This window comes from Bos indicus, chromosome 26 (genome assembly GCF_029378745.1).
Source record: "Bos indicus isolate NIAB-ARS_2022 breed Sahiwal x Tharparkar chromosome 26, NIAB-ARS_B.indTharparkar_mat_pri_1.0, whole genome shotgun sequence".
NCBI lineage: Eukaryota > Metazoa > Chordata > Mammalia > Artiodactyla > Bovidae > Bos > Bos indicus.
The window spans coordinates 14,427,547-14,447,278 of NC_091785.1; the positions used below are offsets into that span (position 1 = coordinate 14,427,547).

Below are 19,732 nucleotides of genomic sequence, written 5' to 3' on the forward strand. Positions count from 1 at the left end.
TTTGAATATGCTATCTAGGTTGGTCATAACTTTCCTTCCAAGGAGTAAGAGTATTTTAATTTCATGGCTGCAGTCACCATCTGCAGTGATTTTGGAGCCCAGAAAATAAAGTCTGACATAGTTTCCACTGTTTCCCCATCTATTTCCCATGAAGTGATGGGACCAGATGCCATGATCTTAGTTTTCTGAATGTTAAGCTTTAAGCCAACTTTTTCACTCTCCTCTTTCACTTTCATCAAGAGGCTTTTTAGTTCCTCTTCACTTTCTGCCATAAGGGTGGTGTCATCTGCATATCTGAGGTTATTGATATTTCTTCCGGTAATCTTGATTCCAGCTTGTGCTTCTTCCAGCCCAGCATTTCTCATGATGTACTCTGCATATAAGTTAAATAATCAGGTGACAATATACAGCCTTGATGTACTCCTTTTCCTATTTGGAACCACTCTGTTGTTCCATGTCCAGTTCTAACTGTTGCTTCCTGACCTGCATATAGGTTTCTCAAGAGGCAGGTCAGGTGGTCTGGTATTCCCATCTCTTTCAGAATTTTCCACAGTTTATTGTGATCCACACAGTCAAAGGCTTTGGCATAGTCAATAAAGCAGAAATAGATGTTTTTCTGGAACTCTCTTGCTTTTTCGATGATCCAGCGGATGTTGGCAATTTGATCTCTGGTTCCTCTCCCTTTTCTAAAACCAGCTTGAACATCTGGAAGTTCACAGAATTAATATATTTCATTTCATAGAACTAAAAATGAAGGTTGTTTTTTAAAAAATACTTTAAAAATAAAGTTTATTTTTTAAATTTGCTTAAGTTAATATGCATACATGGTAGTAGGTCAGGTATCTCAGAAGACTTTGGGATGGAAAATAGCCTTCCCATCTCCCCCACCCCAGACTACCATTTCACCATGTTTTCATTTCTTCTGGTGGTTATCTTAAAAAGAGAATATCTTGTGAGTCTCTACTATGAAAGATAAGGCACATGTATTCAATAGTGACTTCTCACTTCATCCTTTTTCTTCAGTTTGATGTTTTATTTCTTATGTTTATTGTTTCTTTATATAAAATAGTTATACTCCTATTTTTATTCCTATTCTTTAGTCAGTATCTTAATTTACTTCTATATAAGATAAAGACAGCAGCCTCCCTCCCTTCACTCTGTCAGTTCTTCATCTGATGTTTTCTGACTGCTACAGAGGCCTCTGTCTGCTTTGTACCAGTTGCTCTCTAGAATTGCTGTATAGCTGTTTACCTGGGACTTTCTTTCTCTGATCTCCAGAGTTGGAAACTGTTTCGTGGATTTCAAGTGTTTTTAGAGCTTTACTGGTTGGTTTTGCTAAACTGCCACAGTAACTTTCTCCTGTTTAAGTCCTTGCATATCATGAAATACCTTCAGTATCCTTGTGTTTGATTGATACTTTAGTAATTCTAAGTTGAATAGTTTTTCTCTGACAATGTTTGTTGCGTTCCTCCATTGTCTTTTGGCATCCAGGTTTTAGGATCTATTTTTTATTCTTTAATATTCTAAAATGTCACGATAATGTGAGGAGATGTAAGCTTGTGTTTCATTTACTTAGCTCTTTATTCAATGGCCCCTTTCCGTCAAAGGGGAAGTTCAGCACAAGAAACTTCTCTTTTATTATTTGTTAGATAATTTTTTCCTCCACTTTTCTGTTCTCTTTTTATTGGACTCTCATTAACTAGATGTTAAGAGTTTCTAGACTGATCTTCTTTATCTTTTCCTTCATTTCCTATCTCTTTTTTTGTTCTCTGTTTTGGGAGGATTTCTCAATTTTATTTGCAGTCCATCTAGAGAATATTTTATTAGTTATATATTTTAATTTTTAAGGAGTCACTCTGTTTTAAAAGTGTTCTTTTCTCATAGAATGCTATTCTTTTTTTTTTAATGTATATATTATCTTTCAAATCTCCATGAGGTGTTTTTACAATGTTGTATTGGTTTTGCCATACATCAACACGCATCCGCCGTGGGTGTACACGTGTTCCCCATCCTTAATTAATTTAATTGACTGCTGTGGCCTCTTCAGTTGCAGCATGTGGGATCTAGTTCCCTGACCAGGGATCGAACCTGGACCCCCTGAATTGGGAACACAGTGCCTTAGCCACTGGACCACCAGGGAAGTCCCTGGAGGGTTTTTTAAAAAGATATTTTCTGTTCCTTGAATTATCTATATTACCCTTGAATAGGTTTTTTCTTTCTTTGTTCTTCTCATTCTCTTTTAACAAAGAATGCCTGAAACGCTGATTTGCGTTTACTCTGCTACTGTATAAATACTCTATTTTTTGATAGATTTTTTTTTTCCCTCTTAGTTAGGAATCTGACTGGAAATGTTTTAAATTTGGGAGGTACTTTGCCTAGGATTCTTAACTTAGAGTGAGCAAGTATAGAGCTATCCATGAGATTGTGGTTTCCTCTCTTCAGGGCTGACTTCATGGATGTGTAACATGTGCTATGGCACATGGTCCTGAGTTTAGAAGGGTTCTGCACATGCTTTGGTGCTTTGCTGGCATCTTGAAATTCTTACAGATTTTTGGACAAGGGACCCCACATTTTCATTTTGCACTGAGCTCCACAAATTGTGTAGCCATCACTGCCCCTCTTTCCATTGTCACAATACCCGCCTTCCTCCTTCCTGCTCTCTCTCTCTCTTTTTTTTTCTACCTACACCAGGAGTCTCAACTCTCCCTTTGAAGTTTCTCTCACTATGGAAAAATGCTTGTGCTCTGTAGTTAGGGGATCACTGGCACGGTTGTTCTAGAAATCTTTAGTTACTTAACCTGTTTCCCATTGCATTTCTGGTATCTGTCCTCTCTCATATGCACAACTGGACCTCTAGTACATAGCTGGCTCCCAACTCCACTGTAGTTCCCCTGGTAGCATGTAATGGGCAGTTGCTTTCTCTTCTCTATTTAATCTGTTTTCTGGGTGACTTCCCTGGTGGTCAAGGTGTTAAGACTCTGCACTTCCAATGCAGGGGGCACAGGTTTGATCCCTGGTCGGGGAATTAAGATCCCACATGTCTTGTGGCATGGCCAAAATAAATAAATAAATTAACATTTTTAAAGAAAAATCTGTTTTCTGTCTTCTAGAAGGTATCCCTTAATGAATTCCTCCACGTGCCTTCATTTTCTGTGTTGTTAAACATTTTATTCCTGTTTTGTAATTCTGTGCTTCTTGTATCACTTGTATCTCAGGATCAGTGGGAAGCAAACACATTAACTTAGTCTACTGTCTTGATTTTGAACAACTTCTTTCCTTCTCTTTGAAATAAAATGATTGGATGAGATCACCTCTAACGTCCCTATTTATAAAATTTATTATTAAGTGTCACACAGGTGTAAAGTCCTAACTTAAACTTAGATTTATTCATTCTGGCACCTTATTTTCTTTTTTAGTTTTATTCTTTTATGTTCTTTGTCCTTGGTTCATACTTTTTCCCTGAATTAAATATATAGGTGTACATGTCCTTTGACTTCACTGGAAACTGCAGAGGAGAACGTTAATAGTCAGTAGTACAATCACAGGCTTTAGTCACCCTTTCTTCTTTTATGTGATACCAGAAAGAATTATATTAAAAATACAAAAATTATATTTTTTAAATTGTTGCATAAGTAGCTTTGAATACATATTGGTACTTTCCTTATCAAGTGAAAACATGACCATATATTTTTTGTATACATATATGCTAACAAATTACTTTTTTCTTATTTCAATATTAATCTTTAAATATATAATAATAATGAATAATGTTGATCTGATGACTTAGTAACATAAAAATTGTATAATGTGAACAATGATGAAAGCATCACAAGTCCTGTGACTTACTTGGTGTTCATGTTCATATGTTAAATGTTGTTGACTGACTTTTATTGACTACATTACAGAATTTTAGCTAAATTTCATCTTGGCTTTATGACTTTTATATCTCACATACAAATTATATACCTGTTATACAATTTGAAAGATTTTGGGAAAACATAGTTGAATAACTGTTGTGATGGGATTTTGCTAATCCAAACAAATTTTTTTGGAAGTTAAATCTAGAAAGGACCTAGAGGTTACCTAGAGTCTGGTCCAGTCTTCCAGAAGAATGAACTGTCTGGATAACACAGCTGCCAACCCACTGCTTACTGTGGGTAATTACAGTATCTACCTGGCCAGTTAAATGTCTTCCTCCATTTCTGCTTGTGGTTTCTCCTTTACTCCTTGTGTGTTTGGTAAAAAGGATAACTTCCCATATGTAGAGCCACCTTCAGTTCAGGCTAGACCAGATATTCAGGTGTCAGAGTTTGAGTTTTAAATTGTAACAACAACAGAGAGTCAGCTGGCTTGTGTATGGTGTAATTTTTTACTGCTTTAAACACCACTTCTGTTGATATCGGAATACATTTTCCTTTTTTATGATTGCCTGTTTGACTTCCTTCTCAGACTAACAGCAGTGATCATGCAGCCATGTCGGTAAGTAGATACAAGCTCAAGCTAGCATGTGAATTAGAAAATAATGAACTTCCTGCAGGCTTATTTTTCTCTGCTTAGGTGCTTATGGAAATTTTTAATTGTTTTGACAGTGTTCTTGATGCATTTGTAGTTTTTGTGGAAGCCAGAGTTTGAAGATAATAACTAGTTGTTTTGGTGAAGCAATCAAGATTCTCTGAGACTTGATTGTGAAAGTTAATATTATGGTACATCTGTGGTGAGTGCAGTGCTTTGAGGATATCTCTCTGTGGTCATCGCAGGTATGACAGGCCATGCTTGAGATATTTTCCTTATCTGCAAATGAGTTCAATAGTTCAATAAGAATATATACTCTGGAGATTTTTGTGAGGGTTTAAAGAGGTAGTATACATGCAATGTTCAGAAAAGTGCCTGGCGTAAAATGAACACTCAAAACATATTAGTTGTTATATTTGTTGTAAGATTATCTGTGCTTTTCATGACTGCTTTTTTTCTACAGCGCTTATCCCAGACTCTACTTGTAGAAATCTCAGTGCATAACACAGTATAGCCTATTACCCAATTCAAATGTTTCTTTTTCACCAAGCCCAATAGTGTTCATTGCCTTCCTCAGCATCTACTCTTTTTTAGTGGCTTTGTCATATTTTTGCTTTTTATTGTATTTGTTCATCCTTTTCACCTCCAGTTACAAGCTCTTAAGAGCTGAAATAAGAACTCAAATGTTGTCTGAGTATAGATATTGAAAAATATTCTTATTTTTGAAAAAATACCATCTAGCATTTGAAATTTAAATGTTCCTAACCTGCATTTTGTCCTTTCTGTTCTTATTTCTATTATCAAAGTTCAAATTTTGATTATCGTAATTGTCTTCTAATTTGTCTTTGCCAATAGTCTCTCATTACTTCTATTCATCCTACATATCAAAGCCAGATAATCCTCTCCAAAGCACATTTTAATTTCATTTTCTCTATTCAAAAATTTCAAGGTCTCTCACTTATCTACTGAATTAAGTGAAAATTGCACAGGCTAACAAATAAATGACCTCAGTCTCTTTCTGATACATTTCTGACCATGATTTAACCTGGGCATTTAAAGTGGAAAATTCACTCTGCCCTGCATCTAGCTTGAGTTTTCTACCTTGTCTTCATTTATAACTAAAAATTTTGAATCTCTTCCTAGAGCCATCTTTAATGCTACCTCTTTCATGAAGCTTTTACTGATTCTGCTTAACCTTATGTTGATTCTTTGTCCCACTTTTATGGTACTTATTTATATTTTCTCTTGAACTATGGTTGTAGACTTTCCTTCTTTCTACTTTCAGAATTTAATCTCATTATGTCAGGAACTATATCTACTCATCATGGTGTCTTCTGTAGTACCTAAACAATGTCTTACGTAGAGGAAGTGCTTTATAAGTACTTTTAAAGTTAACGTGAGAGGAATAGTGAATAACTAGACTATTATAAAGATAATTTTCTTGTATGTTTAAAAAGTATGAAAAGTATACTGCAGGGAGTTCCCTGGTGGCCTAGGGGTTAGGATTCCAGGCTTTCACTGCCAGGCCCTGGGTTCCGTCTTTGGTCAGGGAACTGAGAATCCTGCAAGCTGTGTGGTGTGACCAAGAAAAAAAAGTATACTGTAAAAATCAGAAGTTTTGAATCAAGAAATTTATTTGTCAAATATAGAATACTTTCTAGTTTTGAAGAGAAAGTTTACATTCTGTTATTTGCAGACAGGAATTTAGAAAATGTCTATGTGAATATGATATAGTAAAGATGGTATCAGTACCATCAGATGAGTAGAAATATTTGCATGGTTACTCATTCCTTGTACAACTCCTTGAAAGAATAGTATAACAACTCAGATCACCACTCTGTAGATACTATAATGTTGAATAGTGATTAAGACGAACCTATAGCACGAAAATAATTTGCAAATTCCCAACACTAAGGACTAACACTTTGACTTATTGAAGAGACAGCCCTCAAGCTTTCACTTGACCTTTTTGCTCATTTAATAAATGTTCAGTTCATTTCAATAAATGTAGTAGTTGTTAAGTACGTATTAAACGTGCTTACAGATTTCCTGCAGACAGACCATATGCATATTCAGAATACAGAAGTGAAACTAACCTTGCTATCCAAAAAAAAGAACCTCAGATTGTTTCTTGTCCTGTATTTAAGAAGGACGGATGGATTTGGAGATCAGTTTTAGATAAATGTGACTGAATAATTTAGAAAGATTTGGCACTTGAATGTCCAGTGTTTTAAAAAAGTTACTTATTTGAAATAGTTCTTTCTATGGTGATAAGCGAGGTATTTCTGTGACACATTTTGATACTTATTTCCGTACTTTATAATAAGTTACAAGTACACAAAAATCAACAAGAGCAAACCATTGACAGTATATCAGTGCAGTGGAGAAAGTTAGAGAACTTTGAGAGAAAACATAAATGACAAAGTTGAAAGCAGTCAAGGTCCAGTGTTAGTAATAGAATTTCTATTTTTTCTTAAGCTTTTTCATAATGTGATAAAACAGTTAAGTGATTTTCACTATTGGAAGTTACTTGCAAAAAAAATCTTGCTTTTTAGTTGAAAGTGAACATACTTGAATTTTATAACTCTGATTCTTTTGGGTATTAAGTTGATGTCTCTATTAGCTAAATACTGACTAATCTAGGTGAGAAATTTGATTTCATAAGTTTGTAAGCCTTATGTGCCAGGCTTATCTGTCCATGGGATTCTCCAGGCAAGAGGACTGAAGTGGGTTGCCATTTCCTTCTCCAGGGGATCTTCCCGACCCAGGAATTGAACCCAGGTCTCCTGCATTGCAGGCAGACGCTTTATCCTCTGAGCCACCAGGGAAGCCCATATATAGCATAGCATACTTAAATATTTCCCTGCTGTTGAAGGTTGTAGAAAACAGTATTTTGAATTGCTTTTAATGAGGGCATAGTTGGAAGAAGTAGTGGCATTAATAACAAAGGGCTTTTAGCAAGAGAATTTTGGTAGGAAATCAGTGGATTAGGGGAGAAGTACAAGACCAACCTGTAAGTAACATTAAGGAGATATTTATTAAATGGAAATAAAACAGACTCTGTATACACACACACAGAGTATTAGTACATACATGTATATGCACACTTACAAATAACCTTTTACTTCACTCTCTTATGGCTATAGATGAAACAGACTATATAATTGATGAAAGCTTTATGAGCAAAGGATCATTTTTAACAGGAAGATTCAGTATCAAAAACAGATGAAAACATACCATCTAGCAGTTTCACTACCAGATGGCAGCAGAGAATTTGTGTTCGTAAGGGTACTTGAGTTTTTGCACATAGGGGTAAGTTCTAGGAATGCAAATAGTCTTTCCTTTTAACCTGTATTACACAATAGAAAGAAAAAAATAGAAGATAGTTCTCTCCTCATACCACCCCCCTCTAGAGTTAAGTAGGCCAAGGATTGGGGGAGAAAAGAGTCTAAAATATGTGGATAAGAGATTGTTTGAGTTGGAATTATGTTTATTATGAGCAGATAAAGAAAGTGAAAAAGAGGTCAGATCCCCTGGAGTGAAAGAAAGGAGATGGTAGGGAAAGATGTTGGAGTCAGAAGTTTCCTGTGCAAGCCACGATCTGATGGTGCTCAAGAACCTGTATTTTTTTTCTTCCCTGTATAGAACAGATAGGAATGGATAAGGGTGAGGATAAAAGAGATGATACTTTGCACATTGAAGTCCCAATAAAAGCGCAAGTTTAGATGAATATTACATATATATGAAACAATGTTTAATTACTTCCTTTTCTTTCATTCAGGAGACTAGGCATTGTAAGGAAGCTGTCCTGTTTTAAAACTTTCTGCCTCTGATGAAAATTGGTCTGATAGCTGGTAATAGCATTGAGATTTAAAGCCTTTGTCTGTTTGGAAACAAGGAGACAGTTGACACAGACCTACTGTAGATGTCTGTAAGGACTTATTTTTCACTCTCAGAATATTGTTGAATGTCATTTGCAAGATTGTTTTTAGAAAAAAAGTGCTTAGTAGATGACTTACCTTGTTTGCTCCCTCCTCCCATAATGAGTTTCGTTCTGTTTTAATATGTATCCTTTCCTCACAGGATACATTTCCCTGAGTAGTTTAAACTCCTCTTCCAGGTACTCCCTCAACTGAAAGTGACTAATAGTATCTACCCCAACCACATCCCCACAATCTAGGATTTAGCCCAAAGAAATTACCTGTTCAAAAAATCCTTAACATTCTAGATGAGTATACCCCAAACCTTTGAGAATTCCCAAATTTGAGAATATGGCTGTGCCATGTAATTTCTTTCAGAAAACACTGTAAGATACAGTTGAAAACTATAGATCTTAATGACAGTTACTTTACCCATGTCAATTAACAGAAGACAGCCAAGCCACATTGACTTGGGGAGGTTGGGACTTTGACTGTATTCAGTCTCTGAGTAGTTCCTCCCTGCCCACAACCCATTTCACAGAGTACCTAACTCAAAAGTGAGTCTCAGCAAATGAAGCCCTACTTGTACTGGCCTCTCGGAGCCATCCTTAAAAGGCTGAAATCTAGATATAAATGCCTTGAATGACAAAGGCCTACTCTGTGTTATGTTTACATATGTACGGCTATGTTCATAATATATTGGGCTTCCCCAGTGGCTCAGATAGTAAAGAACCTGCCTGCAATGCAGGGGACCTGAGTTTGATCTCTGGTTGGAGAAGATCCCCTGGAGAAGGGAATGGCTTCTCACTCCAGTATTTTCACCTGGAGAATTCCATGAACAGAGGAGCCTGGTGGGCTGCAGTCCATAGGGTCGCAAACAGTCGGACATGCTGATTGACTAACACTCACTTACTTAGCCTCCTACCTATATGTATTAATCAGAGAGAGTCAGCTTGGGTGACATTTGTCCACTTTACTAATGATTATGTGGAAATAGTCTATACTCTTCTAACTTGTTAGTGATTCTGACAACTTCTTTGCAAATTTTAAGTTGTACTGGGGTTGTGAAATAGTAGTTTTTAATGATTATATAGTCCTAATACTCTGAGCTGGGTGCTTATGTAAAAAAAATGAGGCTCTGACTCTGCTATGGACAGAGTTGTTGCTATAATAACAGTTCTTGGATGTTTCAGTTTTTCAGTCTTAATTCCTGTGGCTCGACCATAGTATTCAGTCACATGTGGAAGTTTACAGCTTAAGGTTCTCTTGCATTTCTTACATTTGCCAAGGGAGAAGGTTATAGGGCCTTGATATTTTATTGCTTCCCTATTTAAACATGAACTTAATTGCCCAATTTGCTGTTATTAAGTGAATTTAGAAGGTAGGAAATATCTCTGTCAGTTCCTACACAGCACAGACGAGCTTCCTCTTCATGCTACCTTGGACGAAAGTGTGTTTAATCTAGATTTCTTTTTTTTTTTATATAAATTTTTTTAATTTTAATTGGAGGTTAATTACAATATTGTATTGGTTTTGCCATACATCAACATGAATCCACCACAAGTATACACTCTGGTATAATCAATAGCTTCAAAACCTTGACCTCTTCTAGACGTCATTGCCCTACTTGTCCTTGCATTCTCTTTCTGCTTATTAAAGTTAAGAGAAGTTTGAAGATATCATGGGACTGCTGTGACAGCAGCAATGATATTTGCAGGAACCTAAAAATCTGAGTGCTATATGTCATCTAAGGTCATGTTCAAAAGATTGTTTAAGAAGAAGGAAAAGCAAAAAAAGAAGAAGAAGGAAAAAGCCACCAAAGTTTAATGAGATCTGTGGTTGGGATGGGACTCCCCTAGTGGCTCAGTGGTAAAGAACCCACCTGCCAGTGTGGAAGACTTAAGAGACATGCATTCGATCCCTGGGTCGGGAAGGTCCCCTGGAAGAGGGCGTAGCAACCCACTCCAGTATTCTTGCCTGGAAAATCCTGTGGACAGAGGGGCCAGGCAGGCTACAGTCCATGGGGTTGCAAAGAGTTGGACACGACTGAAGTGACAACACGTGCGTGCGCGCGTGCGCGCGCACACACACACACACACACACACACACACAGTTGGGATAAGGAAGTTAGGATAAGGCATGAAATAGAAATGTGCCATATAAGTGACCTGAAGTTTCCCCAGTTTGGAGAATTTTTTTCCCAACTTTAAGATATTTCTGTTCTTTTTAATCTGTGCATGTGTGTGTGTGAATGTGCATGTTCGTGTGTCCCAAGAGCAATACTTTATGTTATGTCTCATATCGTTATGGTTGAGAATTGTTAAAAGAAGAAAAGCCTAAGAGGAGAAAGGGAATTCATAATTGGCTATGGGAATTGTGGTTAACTGATGTGATAACCAGTTCTTTGGGGACTAGAGCTACTTAGATGCAGACAGGAAGAGTATGAGAGGAATATAGAAATGTAAAGGAGGTATTTTGGAGAATGTTAGGAACATTAGAATAAGTATATTTTGGTAGACCTATTAATTTTGGGGGCATAATCTCAAAACTGTTTTCAAGATTGTATTAAATTTATTTTTAAAACTTGCTAAAGAAATTCATCTTGATATTTAAACCTTTAACATACATTCTATATTATTGGGAATCAGAGACATTTCAGTATTTTACCATGTGTTTAGCCAGAAAATAGATTAAAACCTTACTAGATGATGGAATCTTTGTGTATTTGTGAAGTCACCTTGGGGACATTTTTGTGTTTTAGGTATTTTTTTTCCAGATTGAATAATATTTTTTATGTTTGAATAGTAGTACATTCAAGTAGTTTCATATAGTGAAATTTAAATTAGGGATTCTTTTGTAAAATAAAAAGAATTATAATGGATTTCTTAGATTAAAATGTCTTTTTCAACTTGGCATCATTTTTCAATAAGAATTCATTTCTGGTTTTAGTGTTGGATACTCCATATTTGATGAAAGACCTCACTCTTTTGGACAGTGTGTTTTAAAAGGCTAAAAATTGTGGTTCTTTAGGAGACTGACCAATTCATCAAAATATTTACTTTCTTCTTTCGTCTTCCCTCTGAAAAGGCTATTTCGTATCTCATAACTGAAATTCACGTTGCAAATTGAGAGGCAATAAGTTTGAATACTATAGCAGTATTTTGCTGTTTTTATTTAAATAACTTTAAAAGTCACATAGAATCAGAATAAATAAATTTGCTTTCCAATGTTAGATTTAATATTCAAATTGACCATTATTTTATTCAAGTTTTTAAGTTTTTCCTGACAAGAGTTACATAACTTTTCAAAACAAAACCTGTTATCAATTTAAAGAATAATATAGTGCATAATATTTCTGAGTCTATATATTTTTTTAACTTAAATAAAAAGTAGCATATTGTGCAAGGTTGATCTTTTGTGAGGGTATAAATAAAAGAAAATGGATTCTCCTGGGATCTTTAAGGAAAATAGACCAACACAGAAAGAATGATTGTAATTTCAAGAGCACATTTTTATGTAAAGTGTATTTGAGAGAATGAAAGCAGCATTGAAAAATGCTTTCAAATAATTATTATTGAAATCAAGCCTTCCTATTTTATTAGATCTTTGAAATAAAAGAATTGTGAGACAGAAATGAAAACTTCAAATGAAAATTTAAATGTGTCAAATTAGTTTTTAAGTATTCTACGTTTCTCCTACTATTATATTAGAATAGATCTATCAGAGTGTTACTTTGAAACCAAAACTGTTTTGAGTTATAATCTAATAAAATGTGTTGTATTTTTGTTACCATGTCATTTTATGATGTTTCAAAGGAAACAGAGTATCTTTACCTAATCTATAATAGTAAATTATTCTGGAAATTTGGCTTGACATAAAAACAGATGTGTTTTCTTGATTCCTTTTAAACTGAGGGTTGGTGGTTTGTGGTTTATTGTTCCTGTGATTGGCATTAAAAGCCTTATTTCACAGCTTGCAGTGAGGGACTATTGGGTAAAGACTGTCTGTGTTCCACAAACTAAATTCAAAAAGTGTCAATCAAGGTCTCACATAGGTTACTTAGAGAATGAGTTTTCTTACTGGTTTCACCAAATGTCGCCTCATGCTGTCTTTGATTGGCACAGCCTGGCAGGGAGGATGGATGAATCTGTCACCGACTGGTTAATTGTGTTGCTGGTCTCAGTCTGACATTAGGTCTTTGACTCTTAAGTGGCTCAATACAAAACAAATTAGCAGATTGTAGTCATATTTCTCATTCTATATGCTTTGACTTTGTTGAATGCAGTCCATAAATCATATTGACTGACACACAAGTAAATGATGAAAGCTGCTTTTGAGACATGAATCTAGAAAGCAGCACTGTGAAGGTGCCATGGAAGGATGCATATGGTTGACCCTTTGGGAATTTCCTAGGAGCCAAATGTCTCTTTACCACAATTGTTCTTAGAAGAAAAGCTTTTGGGTAATGCGAAAAGGATCTAATATGTCAGCAGATTCTCTTTTACAAGTTCCTTTGAAATACAAGAAGTTTGTCCAGGGGTTTTCTCTCTTTGCAAGTTGTTTTTCAGCAAAATGTGAGAGCAGGGTAAAAAAGTAGTTACCTTTAAAAGCTTGGCAGGTGTTTTTACTTACTTATTGAAATTTATGTTAAAGAAAAAGAATGTTAGCAATAGTTGCGATTAACTTTTCAGATGAGAGGAGCAGAAATTTCTAGGTGCTTGATACTAAATGTGCTATATTTTCTCAGTCATGTCGTTTAATTATTTTGGCTTTGTTTGTTGTATTGTGAAAAACCAGGACATCTGTAATGAAAATGGCCGGTTTTTAAAGATAGTTGTAAAAGGACTTAGATTATTTTTGTTCTAGAAGGTGATACAGTATTAAAGCATTAAACAGTATTAAAGCAAAATAGTGTTTGGAAAGAAGTGTTTTGGTTATACAAAAGTGTACCAAGGGCTACAGGCATCAAAAATGTTTGGGGGATGTGCAAGTTTCTGGAATATTAAAATTTTCTGTTTCAAAATAAGTAATAGATAAAATTTGCTTACATTTTATAGTCAAAAAGTACACATTAAAAAAATTGATCTTATAGAATATAACTGTTTAAAGGATTTGAACCTTTGATATCAATTTTGAACTATAAAAAGGAATTTTTCATTTCAATATTTTATAAACATTTTAAACTTCTATCTTTGAGAACAATAAGCCTGTATTTAATATGCATAATCAAAGGAAATTGCATGTGTTACTTAAAGAGAAACACGTGTGTGTGTGTGTGTGTGTGTGTGTGTGTATGCACGCGCATGCACACTTGTGTGTTTTCATTACCCGTATCCACCACGTTTATGAAATAGCCTGTGCCTTGTACTAGTACCATTATTTTGGCTCCAGTACTATTGCTGCATAGTCATATGTAGCATCTGAACCCATGTTAAAATCGTACGCAATGTGTTTGTTTATGAAATGAATGTAGTAGTAACTGTTTTTGGCAGTTTATTAATCTGTTTTTGCAGTTAGTGCATTATATAAAGTGGCAACATAAGTAGGACGCGGAGCTGATTTGATGGAGAAGTACATTAAAACTAAAACATGCTAGTTGTTCCATTAGATCAAAATGACATTTCCATTAAGTTTTTTCAAGCCTATTACATTGTAATTAAATTACATGCATTGATTTCTTCTTTTTCTGTCTCTCCCCTCCTGCTTCTCATTCATATTGATATTATTCTGCTTGGGAAATGGAGCTGCATGTCTCCTAGACTAATTCTTCTTGGTTTGGGGATCTTGAAGCATGCTGGGTTTTGCATTGTTTGTTACATTCCTTTTTGGCAGTTCATCAGTATTTGTCAAATATATTGTTTGCAGTTTCTGATTTAGATATTGGCATTCCATTTCAAATGCACAGTTTTTTTTTTACTGTGCATAGTGTCTAAATGCTAAAGATTCATAAGGACTCATAAAAGTTGCTTGTTTCTAGTCTGACTTTAAATGTGTAATCGAATGAACAATTGTTCAAGTAAACATCTTTAAAATATATTTGTGTTCCTTGTTTTCTAACAGATCAGTCCTATGTAAACATTTTTGCATCAGTATATTATAGCATTTATGTTTGGAAGATTTTGGTGATTTTGTAGCTTTATTGGCCTCTGTGATAAGTAGGAAAAGCATAATGATCACATATCACTGGGTGAATATTTGTTAATGCTAATAAGGCAAAACATGGCACATCTTCCAAAAGTTCTTATTTCTAACCTTAGTCATAGATCTTTGAATCATATGGGTGTCAGTCCTTCACCAAATCACATAATTGTGGGTTGGAGATAGCCATACTAGCCGTGATATTACACTGGAAAGCTTTACCTGAAAGTTTTTGTAATATTTTCTTTTCAACTGTAGTTAAAATAAAAAGTCTGCTTGAAAGAATAATTTATACTAAAGGCAATATTGTGATTCAGCTATATAATCTAGAAGCTAGACATTTTAAATTGTTTTTATAATTTTAAAGAAAATACAGCCTGAATCAAGGCTGTCAAAATTCATGTGGAGAATTAGGAGCTTATTATAGTAGAAAATATAATGATATTGTACCAAAAGACAACCACAAGTATTTGTAGCTCACTTAACTTTATATTTCTAAATTATCAGATGATTTTAAAACTTAATTTTTAAAACTAAATAAAAAGATTTGTAGATGATTGTGAAATCATATTGGTATGCAAGCTTCTTTTTCTCCCTCCTAATTGAAGCTGTACTCCAAACTAAGCTTCCTATTAGCAGTAAAAACTTAATGACTCAAAGTATATTTTATAAAGACATTTTACTTACTACATACATATGAAAGTATATGTTATAAAGTATATTAGGTATAGTTAAATTATAATAAATTGCACTATTAACTTAATTCTTGGCTTGGTTAATTACATAAAGGAAAGTTTAAAAAGCATTATATGAATAAATGTTCCATCAACATGACGGTTGTTTTATGTCACAAATGGCATATTTTAATGTGCATTTTTTAAAATACTTGAGATATTTAAAGAGATATGAAATAATCAATAGAGTTTAAACACAAACTTTAATTTGTCTACATACAATTATAGCTTTAATGATGTTTATATCATGAGAATGACAAGTCAACAGAATGTTACTTTCAGTTCTTATGCTAAAAGACAGCCACTCAGAATACAGAAAGAAAAAGGCCATCACTAAAAAAAATGCCATGAAAAATTTTTGTGATACTTTATGATATGATACGTTTCTATGTTTGTTTATTTTTTGGTTTGGATGTTTGTTTTCAACAGGGGAAAGTTGCCCAGACTGCTTGCATGTCAGCCTGCCAGCATCTGTCAACATCCTTAATGCAGATGCTGCTGGACAGTGAGTTAAAACAGATAAGCATGGGAGCCGTTCAGCAGTTTAACCTAGATGTCATACAGTGTGAATGTAAGTACCTTGTTGGTTAAAATGATGCATTTCTAGGAATCTATATGTAAATTATATGGGAAAATGGTATAGAGTAGCATAGTTCATTAAAGAGAGAGGAGGCCTGATCCAGCTAAACTTTCGGCAGCCTTAGAAGCAACTTCTTTCCAAGAAGAGGAAAACATTTCAGTTTCACATTTAGGGCTCTAGAGTGGCACTAAAGTGACAGTCTGAATGGATAATTAAAAAGGTGATTTATTTATAATTCTTTTTTTTTTCTTTATTCCTTCTGGTCATTCTTGTCTTCTTGCCAGAACTCTCCTGATGTTTGTAGTACATGAATGAAATTATTGTTTGTCATTCTTATTTTCCACACATAAACTTTCAGATACTTGCTAAAGAATGCTCTTAGGAACCTGTATTCCAACTGCAGTTTCTTTATAGTCTGACATTTTGATTCTCTCTCCCAAAGAATTTCTCAAGTCTTTACCTTTGCCCTTATTTTTCGCTTTATTTTCTTTAGGTGACCGGGTTAGCAGATTCCATAATCTAATGTTGACATTAGCCAGTCACCTTCAAAACTGATTGTGCTGTTTAGTTATTAGCCTTGCTATAAATGCTTCTAGCTGTAGGTTTTATTACCCCTATACAAGACATGAGTTTATGGAATAATTTTTAAGCACTTCTTTCAAATGTATGGTATATTGATTAAATGATGAAAATCCCTGGTTGACAGTTTAGGCAGGCACCACTGTTGATAAATTGAAAAACAGTGGGGCACAAGAAGGATTATAAAATACTTGCTTGGGGCAGATTTTGCAATAATATATTCTGTGTAAAAGACATTAGAAAATTAAATGTCAGTGGCTTGCAGATGAAGCAGGAGTGGCAGTTTTTTCAGTGAGTAATAAATATTTGCTTCTATACAAGGCATTCTGCTAGGAAAAACATAATTAACATTAAAAAGAATAAGTGTATAGGCTCAATTATTCATTACAGTTATCAATCATTTATTACACGAAAAAATAGAGTTTTTAAAGACTCACCGATTTCCTTCAAAAAAAGAGAAATACTAATCTACAAAGCAAAAGAAAGATAGTTTTCCCTCATAGAAGAACCCATTTTCTTTTCCTAGAAAGCATTTCTAATTTTCTCAAATTAGAAAGCCTTTATTATATTTCTTTCTCAAAATAAAACTGTCATTTACAAGATGATATTTATTGTATTTACTAAAATATTTACCAAAAAGCACTTTTTAAAATGTTTCTAGGGACTTCCTTGGTGGTCCAATGGCCAAGATTCTGTACTCCCAATACAGGGGTCACAGGTTTGATCCCTAATCAGGGAACTAGATCCCACATACCACAACTAAAGATCGTACATACAGCAACTAAGAGCTGGCACAGCCAAATATATAGATCTTTTAAAAAAAAAAAAAAATTGTTTCAGGAACTTCCCTGGTGGTCCAGTGGTTAAGAATCTGCCTGCCAATGCAGGGGCCATGGGTTTGAAACCTGATCTAGGAAGATCCTAATGCTGTGGAGCAACTATGCCTGTGTGCCAAAGCTACACGCTCTAGAGCCAGTACTCTGCAACAAAAGAAGCATCTCAATGAGAAGCTGCTGCTGCTGCTGCTAAGTCACTTCAGTCGTGTCCGACTCTGTGCAACCCCATAGACGGCAGCCCACCAGGCTCCCCCATCCCTGGGATTCTCCAGGCAAGAACACTGGAGTGGGTTGCCATTTCCTTCTCCAATGTCTGAAAGTGAAAAGTGAATGTGAAGTCGCTCAGTCGTGTCTGACTCTGTGCGACCCCATGGACTGCAGCCCACCAGGCTCCTCCATCCATGGGATTTTCCAGGCAAGAGTACCGGAGTAGGGTGCCATCGCCTTCTCCGCAGTGAGTAGCTGGAGCACCACAACTAGAGAGTAGCCCCTGCTCACTGCAACTAGAGAAAGCCCAAGTACAGAAAGACCCAGCCAGAAATAAATGCATAAATAAATAAAATTTTAAAAGTTTCTAACGCAAAGCAATTGTTAATTCATTCTACAAATAGTTTGAAACTGATTTCTTAAAAGTCTTTAAAAGCTATCTTACAGGGGAATTCCCAGCTGGTTTGGTGGTTGGGACTCTGCGTTTTTCACTATGGAGGGCTCTGGTTCAATCCCTGGTAGGGACCTGAGGTCCCACAAGCCATGCTGCATGCCAAAAGAATTTTTAAAAAGCTGTCTTATGAGATCATTTCAGTATAATACTCATGTAAACTTTTATATAAGTATTGCTTGAGGCATTTCAGAATATTGATAATTGGGTCATTGAACCCTTTATTAGCATTTGCTTGTGTCTTCTCAATTAGATATTTGTTCAGAAATGGAAATTACTGTTTGGTTAGGCAGCTTCAGGTACCTAGATTTTTTCTCTGTTCTCTTACCTCTCCTTGAAGAGCAAGCCTAACTCTACTTAGAAAAAGCACATAAACACACAGCTTTGCCTCTTTTTCCCATCACAGGACACTTTCTCCCATTTGTTACTTATTTGGGTGGAGTTACTGAAGGCTTCTTTTAAAACACTGATGTTTTCTTAAAAGACTAATCTCTTAGAAGAAATTATACAAAACTGTAAGGTATAACTCAGTTAAAGATGTCCAGGATCAGGTGCAAGAGGGATAAACCCTAGCCTGATGAGGGCCAAGGTTCTGGTACTGTAGATACAGAAAGGGAGAAACCAGGACTTAAAGACAAATCACAGAGGATAACTCAGCTTCCTATAAGATTATGCCTGTGGTTGGCTCTGCTCCTGCCTTCAGTCTTTCCCAGCATCAGGGTCTTCTCAGATGAGTCAGCTCTTCGCATCAGGTGGCCAAAGTATTGGAGTTTCAGCTTCAACATCAGTCCTTCCAATGAACAACCAGGACTGATCTCCTTTAGGAGGGACTGCTTGGATCTCCTTGCAGTCCAAGGGACTCTCAAGAGTCTTCTCCAATACCACAGTTCAAAAGCATCAATCCTTTGGCACTCAGCTTTCTTTATAGTCTAACTCTCACATCCATACATAACTACTGGAAAAACCATAGCCTTGACTAGATGGACCTTTGTTGGCAAAGAAATGTCTCTGCTTTTGAATATGCTGTCTAGTTTGGTCATAACTTTCCTTCCAAGGAGTAAGCATCTTTTAATTTCATGGCTGCAATCACCATCTGCAGTGATTTTGGAGCCCCAAAAGATAAAGTCTGCCACTGTTTCCACTATTTCCCTATTTGCCATGAAGTGATGGACCAGATGCCATGATCTTAGTTTTCTGAATGTTGAGCTTTAAGCCAACTTTTTCACTCTCTTCTTTCACTTTCACTGAGAGGCTCTTTAGTTCTCCTTCACTTTTCTGCCATAAGGGTAGTGTCATCTGCATATCTGAGGTTATCGATATTTCTCCCAGCAATCTTGATTCCAGCTTGTACTTCTTCCAGCCCAGTGTTTCTCATAATGTACTCTGCTGCTGCTGCTGCTGCTAAGTTGCTTCAGTCGTGTCCAACTCTGTGTGACCCCATAGACAGCAGCCTACTAGGCTCCCCTGTCCTTGGGATTCTCCAGGCAAGAACACTGGAGTGGGTTGCCATTTCCTTCTCCAATGCCTGAAAGTGAAAGTGAAGTCGCTCAGTCGTGTCCGACTCTAGCAACCCCATGGACTGCAGCCCACCAGGCTCCTCTGTCCATGGGATTTTCCAGGCAAAAGTACTGGAGTGGGGTGCCATTGCATTTAAGTTAAATAAGCAGGGTGACAATATACAGCCTTGACATACTCCTTTTCCTATTTGGAACTAGTCTGTTGTTCCATGTCCAGTTCTAACTGTTGCTTCCTGACCTGCATACAGGTTTCTCAAG

The 19,732-nt window shown here is 35.8% G+C and overlaps 1 protein-coding gene across 7 annotated transcripts in view; it reads left to right on the forward strand.

Annotated features, from left to right (window-relative positions):
* Positions 1–19,732, forward strand: part of EXOC6 (exocyst complex component 6) — a 192,550-nt gene that overhangs the window by 121,611 nt on the left and 51,207 nt on the right. For 5 of the 7 annotated variants that reach the window (XM_070780488.1, XM_070780489.1, XM_070780487.1 and 2 more), the window contains 2 exons: positions 4,450–4,479; positions 15,734–15,875. In XM_070780488.1, the coding sequence (XP_070636589.1) occupies positions 4,450–4,479; positions 15,734–15,875 (172 nt within the window). The remainder of the gene's footprint in view (positions 1–4,449; positions 4,480–15,733; positions 15,876–19,732) is intronic. The other 2 variants (XM_019952981.2, XM_019952980.2) reach the window with 1 other exon arrangement.